The sequence below is a fragment of the Rana temporaria genome, chromosome 5 (assembly GCF_905171775.1).
Source record: "Rana temporaria chromosome 5, aRanTem1.1, whole genome shotgun sequence".
NCBI lineage: Eukaryota > Metazoa > Chordata > Amphibia > Anura > Ranidae > Rana > Rana temporaria.
The window spans coordinates 250,682,175-250,692,143 of record NC_053493.1 but is presented as its reverse complement, the minus strand read 5'-3'; the positions used below and the strand labels follow the sequence as shown (position 1 = coordinate 250,692,143).

The 9,969-nt window shown below is 41.9% G+C and overlaps 1 protein-coding gene across 1 annotated transcript in view; it reads right to left on the bottom strand.

Annotated features, from left to right (window-relative positions):
- Positions 1–200: 200 nt before the first annotated feature.
- The window catches only part of LOC120940707 (N-acetyllactosaminide beta-1,6-N-acetylglucosaminyl-transferase-like), a 105,305-nt gene continuing 95,536 nt past the window's right edge, over positions 201–9,969 (bottom strand). The window contains exon 3 of the mRNA XM_040353709.1: positions 201–1,065. Within this exon, the coding sequence (XP_040209643.1) occupies positions 875–1,065 (191 nt within the window). The 3' untranslated portion in view covers positions 201–874. The remainder of the gene's footprint in view (positions 1,066–9,969) is intronic.

Here is a 9,969-nt window from a genome sequence, read left to right as displayed (position 1 = left end):
CTAGAATTATTTCTCTCACTCTGGCGATCATGGCAATACCTCACATGTGTGATTTGAACACCGTTTACATTTGCGGGCGTGCCTTTTCTTTGTTGAGCAAGCCCGTGGGGACGCTTTGAAAAAAAAAGATGTTTACATTATGCCTTTAAAATAAAAAAAAAAATCTGATCACCTTTATTGCTGTCACAAGGAATGTAAACATCCCTTGTGACAGTAAAAGGTGGTGACAGGTACTCTTTATAGAGGGATTGGGGGTCTAAAAGAGCCAACTGGCCGCTCTAAAAAAACAGTACCGGGTCCCAGTAATAACCCCTTCAAGCCATGAGCGCAAATTTGGGTATGGTCGGCGTGAAGGGGTTATATATGTTATCATTTCTATAGACAAAGGTGTGTGGGTGAGGATGTTAAACTACTCCTAAGAGGAGTTTATAATGCCGGTAGGAATTCCAGTATATAGACTGGATGCTTTCCAGCCTGTTGGTCTGAACACCCCATTACTATGCTTCATTTGTAGGTCCTGTTTGCATACATACAATCTAACTGCTAATATGTTCCTCTTCTTTGTGCAGGCTGGCACCATATGACACAAATATCGGCATAATATAGATGCAATCCATTTCATAAGAACCACATCTAATAGCAGCATAATATAATCATACAGTAGCTTCTTAACACCAGTAGAAAAGATAACGGTACAAGCATTGTGAACAATAAACTCTTCACAAGTGCTTAAAAGGAGGAAGCTGCTTAATGGTATCTGCTTCTTGACTTCAAATCGCCTTTTAAGGACAGCGGTTAAGAGATAGTTGTGTGCTCTCTGTGTCTCATCCATATTAGAGCACTTTTATCAATTCTTTTCTGCAGAATGTACTGCTTAGAGGTACCAGTCAGGCTGCACAGTGACCTCACTCTGATTAAGTGTTCGTTCTCGTATCTTCATTTCTAGGCATTCCAGTGTCGGAGGATAAGATTTCCATTCAAACTTGTTGGCATAAATACTGTTGGCATTAATTAACCACTGCAAGTCCCCTGTTCCATAGACGCAGATATCCCGAACGTAATGGCCTAGAAAATAAGAAATTAGAGCTTTAAAACATGTTTTCATTTCCTGATGTATCATAGTAATATATATCTCAAAGGGGTTGTAAAGGTTCATTTTTATTTTCTAAATTGGTTCCTTTAACCACTTAAGACCCGGACCAAAATGCAGGTAAAGGACCAGGCCCCTTTTTGCGATTCGGCACTGCGTCGCTTGAACTGACAATTGCGCGGTCGTGCGACGTGGCTCCAAAACAAAATTGGCGTCCTTTTTTCCCCACAAATAGAGCTTTCTTTTGGTGGTATTTGATTACCTCTGCGATTTTTATTTTTTGCGCTATAAACAAAAATAGAGCGACAATTTTGAAAAAAATGCAATATGTTTTACTTTTTGCTATAATAAATATCCCCCAAAAATATATATAAAAATTTATTTTTTCCTCAGTTTAGGCCGATATGTATTCTTCTACCTATTTTTGGTAAAAAAAATCGCAATAAACATTTATCGATTGGTTTGCGCAAAATTTATACAAAATAGGGGATAGTTTTAGTATTTTTTTTTTTTTTACTACTAATGGCGGCGATCAGTGATTTTTTTCGTGACTGCGACATTATGGCGAACACTTCAGACAATTTTGACACATTTTTGGGACCATTGTCATTTTCACAGAAAAAAATGCATTTAAATTGCATTGTTTATTGTGAAAATGACAGTTGCTGTTTGGGAGTTAACCACAGGGGGCGCTGAAGGAGTTATGTTTCACCTAGTGTGTGTTTACAACTGTAGGGGGGTGTGGCTGTAGGTGTGACTTCATCGATTGTGTTTCCCTATAAAAGGGATCACTCGATCGATGCAGCCGCCACAGTGAAGCACGGGGAAGCCGTGTTTACATACGGCTCTCCCCGTTCTTCAGCTCCGGGGAGCAATCGCGATGGAGCGGCTATAAGCGAATAGCTGCGCCGTCGTCCCGGATCGCTCCCCGCGGGAATCCGACCGCCGCATGTAGCGGGGGGGGGGGGGTCCCGATTGGACCCCGACCCACGTCTAGGCAGGGACGTACAGGTACGCCAATATGCCTGTACGTGCCATTCTGCCGACGTATATGTACATGCGGTGGTCGGGAAGTGGTTAAGCTAGTGCATTGTTGGTTCACTTACCTTTTCTTTCGATTTCCCTTCTAAATGTTTTTTTTCTTTGTCTGAGTTTCTTACTTCCTGTTTCTCCTAAGTAAGCTTGCTCCCATCATCTGAGCCATTCTGGCTGGGGGTTAGTCAGTGTGCTCACCCCCTCCCTTGGGACTACATCCCTGCGGGAAGATGCTGTGAACGTTCACAGTGTCTCCCCGCAGGGATGTAGTCCCAAGTGAGGGGGCGAGCACGCTGACTAACCCCCAGCCAGAATGGCTCGGATGATGGGGGCAAGCTTGCTGAGGAGAAACAGGAAGTAAGAAATTCAGACAAAGAAAAAAAACATTTAGAAGGGAAATTGAAGAAAAAGGTAAGTGAACCAACAATGTAACAAACCTTTACAACCCCTTTAACCAGGGCTCGACAAAATCCGGCCGCCCGGTCGCAATTGCAACAAGAAATTGTGACCTGGTGCCCGGGGAAGCTTAGGCCTGCAGAAGGCCGCAAAGCCGCGGCCTCAATTACTGGGCGGCGCGGGGCACGATCGCGGCGGGCCCGCGCCCGCTGGTAATTGAGGCCGCGGCTTTGCAGCCTTCGCAGAAGGAAGCTTAGGCCTGCAGAAGGCCGCAAATCTGCGGCCTTAATTACCGGCCGACGCGCGCCGGCCGGTAATTGAGGCCACGGCTTTGCGGCCTTCTGCAGGCCTAAGCTTCCTTCTGTGATCTGGCGCCATCTTGTGGTGGCCGTTGGCATTACAAGTAGTTACAATACAAATAGCAAAACAGCAGTTCTAATGTGTTTTTCACTGTTTTCACTGCCATCTCCTTCCCTCTAATTAGAACCCGCAAACATTATATATATTTTTTATTCTAACACCCTAGAGAATAAAATGGCGGTCGTTGCAATACTTTCTGTCACACCGTATTTGTGCAGCGGTCTTACAAGCACACTTTTTTGGGGAAAAAATACACTTTTTTTAATTAAAAAATTAGACAACAGTAAAGTTAGCCCAATTTTTTTTATATTGTGAAAGATAATGTTAGGCCGAGTAAATTGATACCCAACATGTCACGCTTCAAAATTGCGTCCGCTCGTGGAATGGCGACAAACTTTTACCCTTTAAAATCTCCATAGGCGACGTTTAAAAAATTCTACAGGTTGCATGTTTTGAGTTACAGAGTCGGTCTAGGGCTAGAATTATTGCTCTTGTTCTACCAATCGCGGCGATACCTCACATGTGTGGTTTAAATACCGTTTACATATGCTTGGCGGGACGGGGTGCGTTTTTTTGGCTCCTAACTTTTTTAGCTGGCTCCTAGATTCCAAGCAAATTTTTCAAACCCTGCCTTTAACCTCCCTGGCGGTATGATTCTTTCAGATTTTAGGTGCTGAAAGCGGTGTAATTGTTTTGCATGGAAATTTGGCGTTTTATATTGTAGGCCTGTAATTCTTAGGAATAACTCACTTAAATCTGACCAAACAAGAGTCTAATAGACATCCCGGGTATGATAAAGTTTGAAACACAAAATCATAAATTATAATATAATAAATAACTATAAATAATTATAACAAATTATAATAGTAATAAAAATTATTACTTTCAGTGTTTGATGACGAGTTTCCCCACAAATCGCTATCGCTCAATTCTGCAAGTGATTCAAATTTATTATCTCTGTTTTTTAGCTGCTCTAAAACCACTTTTGATATAAAGGGACACTTTTTGGTTCCTATGGACAATCTACAGTTTCCAGGCAGAAAGAACAGTCTATTATATAAAAGTGCATGCAGGTCACTGGGCAGACCACTAGGGACAAAGGGGATGTGTATTTATTTTATACGGTACTGTAATCTGTAAGATTACAGTATACTATATGTGTACTGTGAAACTCTGGTTAAAAGATAGTATACGCGCCCCTTTACCTTCTCAAACCACCACTGAGCACAGGAAAAATAAGTGCAAATATATATATATGCCTAAAGCTGCTACTTGAAAGGTATGATATATATGCAAAAATTTTAATGAAAAATTTGTAGCGCTGTGTTCATAAATCATATAAACATATCTAAAACATGTAAATAATATAAACTAAATCACCACGTGAAAAAGTGTCAAAAAATTATTAAACATGAGAATAAAAAGAAAATATAGAAAATATATACTACAAATTATATATTATCTCTAAACAAGTGTTCATAAGTGGTAATCCAAAACCCACACCTAAAGTGTGGAAAGAATCAAAAAAATTAAGTCCATAAATTGTAGTGTTTTTCCAAGTGCTTCAAACTTAAACAAACATGCAATCTTCTCAAAAAAACTTGATATAATGCTTCAACCACACCAATTGTGTTTCTGTGACTCCGCCCCCTTAAGGATTTGCACTCACCACAAGAATGTGCCTTGCATTCAAATGCTTGGCATTAAAGCTTAGTAAAACTCGCCAAGGTCTCCTAGGCAATTTCAACAGTGTTCAGTAAACCAGTGTTCTCCACATGTAAGAATAAATAAGTGCTTGCAATAGTGAAGTACTGTAAAACCATTTATTAAAACGGCACACATAAAATCTCCAAATATTGCACTCACATCCTTCCAAGAAAAACAAGGCACTTCAAACAAAATCCTTTTTCAGAAGCAAGAGACTAGCAGTGGTGCATGGATATATAGCGGTCACGGCAAACCCGGAACTGAACCTACTACTCTCATCAGGGCCGATCCAAGCAGGGTGCACAGGGTGCATTGCACCCAGGTGCCTGCAGAGGTGGGGGCGTCGAACATCTAACAGACTCTCTAACAGAAGCCCTCTCTGTGTCCATCACAGAGGCCCCCCTTCAGGTCCCAATAAAGTACTCTGCTTCTCTTCCTGTATTTTGTTTATTGTTAAGAGATCATGTAAGGATCCCATGTTAATGAAGACTTCGAGGGGGAGCATCTTTGTGGTTGAGTCATTGCCATAGAAACCTTTGTAAAGGGGAGGAGTTGGTAAAATGACGACGCCCATGTGGGGGCGCCAGAAATATTTCTGCACCCAGGCGCCTGTGACCCTAGGATCGGCCCTGACTCTCATCCTCACTTGCTTGTCTCTCTGCTCCTAGAATGATTTCATACACGGTGATCGGTAAATTCAGACGCTAAACACCACAGTTGATTGCCGTGTAGCTCAGCCCTCTCTGCTCTAGGAGCAGAGAGACAAGCAAGTGAGGATGAGTGTGGTAGGTTCTGTTCCGGGTTTGCTGTGACCGCTATATATTCATGCACTGCTGCTAGTCTCTTGCTTCTGAAAAAGGTTTTTGTTTGAAGTGCCTTGTTTTTCTTGGAAGGATGTGAGTGCAATATTTGGAGATTTTATGTGTGCCGTTTTAATAAATGGTTTTACAGTACTTCACTATTGTGAAAAAATAGGGGAGAGAAAACCGCGCTGCTAAAGACAAAGGGGCAGATTCACGTACCTCCGCGCATCTTTACGCCGGGCGCAGCGTATCTAAGATACACTACGCCGCCGTAACTTATTTTTTTTTTCGAATCCTCAAAGAATCCGCGCCGTACGTTACGGCGACGTAGTGTATCTTTGGCGGCGTAAGGGCGCGGAATTCAAATGGATGTAATGGGGGCGTGTTTTATGTAAATACGTCGTGACCCGACGTAAACAAAGTTTTTTTTGAACGGCGCATGTGCCGTCCGTGGGGGTACCCCAGTGCGCATGCTCGAAATTAAACCGGAACAAGCCAACGCTTACGACGGTGACGTCATTTTACAGTTAATGATGTAATCCTCGCCAGCAAGGTGAGATATGAGGCATGGAACAATGATGATGATAGCAATCTTGATGATAAAACCAATATGTAAATAAACATAAATCCAGAAAAGGTATAAGATGGGTACTCTTAAAGTGGAGGTTCACCTGGAACATTAGATTCATGCTCATTTTGTCAAGGGGAATCGGGTAGTATTTTTAAAATTGAAGCAGTACTTACCGTTTTAGAGATACATCTTCTCCGCCGCTTCCGGGTATGGGCTGCCGGACTGGGCGTTCCTATTTGATTGACAGTCTTCCGACAGGCTTCCGACGGTCGCATCTATCGCATCACGATTTTCCGAAAGTAGCCGAACGTCGGTGCGCAGGCGCCGTATAGAGCTGTGCCGACGTTCGGCTTCTTTCGGCTACTCGTGACGCGATAGATGCGACCGTCGGAAGCCTGTCAGAAGACTGTCAATCAAATAGGAACGCCCAGTCCCGAAGACCATACCCGGAAGCGGCGGAGAAGATCGCTCTCTAAAACGGTAAGTACTGCTTCGTTTTTAAAAAAAACTACCCGATTCCCCTTGACAAAATGAGCATGAATCTAATGTTAAATTTTTTTTTTAGGGTGAACTCCCGCTTTAAGCCTCGTACACACGATCAGTCCATCCGATGAGAACGGTCTAAAGGACCGTTGTCATAGGTTAACCGATGAAGCTGACTGATGGTCCGTCGCGCCTACACACCATCGGTTAAAAAAACGATCGTGTCAGAACGCGGTGACGTAAAACACAACGACGTGCTGAAAAAAACGAAGTTCAATGCTTCCAAACATGCGTCGACTTGATTCTGAGCATGCGTGGATTTTTAACCGATGGTTGTGCCTACTAACGATCGGTTTTGACCTATCGGTTAGGAATCCATATGCATTTCGTCCTACAGGACACCCCTGTAGAAGTCCTGTAGGATGAAATGCATAGGGTTCTATGCTTGTTGCTTATCCTGCGCCTTTTTTATCAGTGATCACCATTGTAACTATCGCTGGATTTTTACAACCATTTATATTTTATCCTTGTTTTTATCTTTGTTCTTTTTGCCTTGTGTTTAATTTTAATAAATCCCTTGGGTTTACTTTTTTGACCTACGCTATGTGGAGGCCTTTTTTTCTTGTTCATTTTTATGCCATATCGTAAATCCCTGGAGGGATAATACTTCTTTTTGGATCCTTGCTATCCACAACATTGAGCTGCTGGGAACCAGTGATTGAGTTTGGAGCTTTTGAATTTCTGGAAAATATCGGGGGACAGATGGGAGGAACTTCCGGATTATACCAGTGATGACCGATGGAGGTGCTGGAGATACCATCACTCTTACCTTTTGCCTATTTGACCCATTTCTGAGAGGTTTTGGGTCCACGCCACACGGTAAGAGTACCCATCTTATACCTTTTCTGGATTTATGTTTATTTACATATTGGTTTTATCATCAAGATTGCATTCATCATCATTGTTCCATGCCTCATATCTTACCTTGCTGGCGAGGATTACACCTGATTGACATCATTAACCGTTTACATGGACCCTTTTCTGAAGTGACTCATGACCACTTTTCATAATACTTTTTAATATTGGAATACATTTATTGTCACTTGGTTTTTCATGCATATTTACTTGCTGCCGCAAGTATATTGTTTACACACTATTTATATATTTTGTGCATATTTGGTCACACCTTTTTTGTACATGTTCACATCATGACCACACAGGTCTAGATTTATTCATTAGCGCAGCACAATTTTATATAGTACTTCACTATTGCAAGCACTTATTTATTCTTACATGTGGAGAACACTGGTTTACTGAACACTGTTGAAATTGCCTAGGAGACCTTGGCGAGTTTTACTAAGCTTTAATGCCAAGCATTTGAATGCAAGGCACATTCTTGTGGTGAGTGCAAATCCTTAAGGGGGCGGAGTCACAGAAACACAATTGGTGTGGTTGAAGCATTATATTAAGTTTTTTTGAGAAGATTGCATGTTTGTTTAAGTTTGAAGCACTTGGAAAAACACTACAATTTATGGACTTAGGGCCAGATTCACAGAGGAAATACACCGGAGTATCTACTGATACTCCGGCGTATTTTCAAATTTGCCGCGTCGTATCTTTATTTGTAAATTCACAAAAAAGATACAACGGCTTTTGGCTAAGATCCGACAGGCGTACGGCTTCATACGCCTTCGGATCTTAGGTGTAATTTTCCGGCGGCCGCTGGGTGGAGTTTGCGTCGTTTTCCAGCATTGGGTATGCAAATTAGCTGATTACGGCGATCCACGAAGATACGCGCGTTCGTCGCAATCTCTTACGTCGTCGCTAGTCGGTTTTTCCCGTCGCAAACTTAGGCCTGCCTTTTCATGGCTTATCTTTAGAACAGCCATGTTAAAGTATGGCCGTCGTTCCCACGTCGAATTTCAAATTTTTTTTTTTTTGCGTAAGACGTCCGGGAATACGAAATGACGTAACGTACGTCGCCGTTCAAACAATACGTCGGGGCGCCGTAATTTCGCGCAAAGCATGTCGGGAAATTTCCTAACGGAGCATGCGCAGAACGTTCGGCGCAGGTACGCACCTAATTTAAATGGTACACGCCCCACGTTACACCGCCGTAAGTTTACACGCTAGTGCTTGGTGAATTAGGCACTTGCGCTGAAAACTTGCGGCGGTGTAACGTAAAGGGGATACGTTACGCCGCCGCAGATAACTGTGAATCTGGCCCATAATTTATTTGATTCTTTCCACACTTTAGGTGTGGGTTTTGGATTACCACTTATGAACACTTGTTTAGAGATAATATATAATTTGTAGTATATATTTTCTATATTTTCTTTTTATTCTCATGTTTAATAATTTTTTGACACTTTTTCACGTGGTGATTTCGTTTATATTATTTACATGTTTTAGATATGTTTATATAATTTATGAACACATTTTTCATTGGAATTTTTGCATATACAGTACAGACCAAAAGTTTGGACACACCTTCTCATTCAAAGAATTTTCTTTATTTTCATGACTATGAAAATTGTAGATTCACACTGAAGGCATCAAAACTATGAATTAACACATGTGGAATTAAACATAACAAAAAAGTGTGAAACAACTGAAAATATATTTCATATTCTAGGTTCTTCAAAGTAGCCACCTTTTGCTTTGATTACTGCTTTGCACATTCTTGGCATTCTCTTGATGAGCTTCAAGAGGTAGTCACCTGGCGCAGCACCCCATCACTCTTCTTCTTGGTCAAATAGCCCTTACACGGCCTGGAGGTGTGTTTGGGGTCATTGTCCTGTTGAAAAATAAATGATGGTCCAACTAAACGCAAACCGGATGGAATAGCATGCCGCTGCAAGATGCTGTGGTAGCCATGCTGGTTCAGTATGCCTTCAATTTTGAATAAATCCCCAACAGTGTCACCAGCAAAGCACCCCCACACCATCACACCTCCTCCTCCATGCTTCACGGTGGGAACCAGGCATGTAGAGTCCATCCGTTCACCTTTTCTGCGTCGCACAAAGACACGGGGGTTGGAACCAAAGATCTCAAGTTTGGACTCATCGGACCAAAGCACAGATTTCCACTGGTCTAATGTCAATTCCTTGTGTTCTTTAGCCCAAAAAAGTCTCTTCTGCTTGTTGCCTTTCTTTAGCAGTGGTTTCCTAGCAGATATTCTACCATGAAGGCCTGATTCACGCAGTCTCCTCTTAACAGTTCTAGAGATGTGTCTGCTGCAAAAGGTGGCTACTTTGAAGAACCTAGAATATGAAATATATTTTCAGTTGTTTCACACTTTTTTGTTATGTATAATTCCACATGTGTTAATTCATAGTTTTGATGCCTTCAGTGTGAATCTACAATTTTCATAGTCATGAAAATAAAGAAAACTCTTTGAATGAGAAGGTGTGTCCAAACTTTTGATCTGTACTGTATATGTGTACTGTGTTTTTTTATTTTTTTATTTGGCGACGATCTCCGCCCCCGTGCATCGTAACATCGCAGGGAATGGAGCTCGGCAG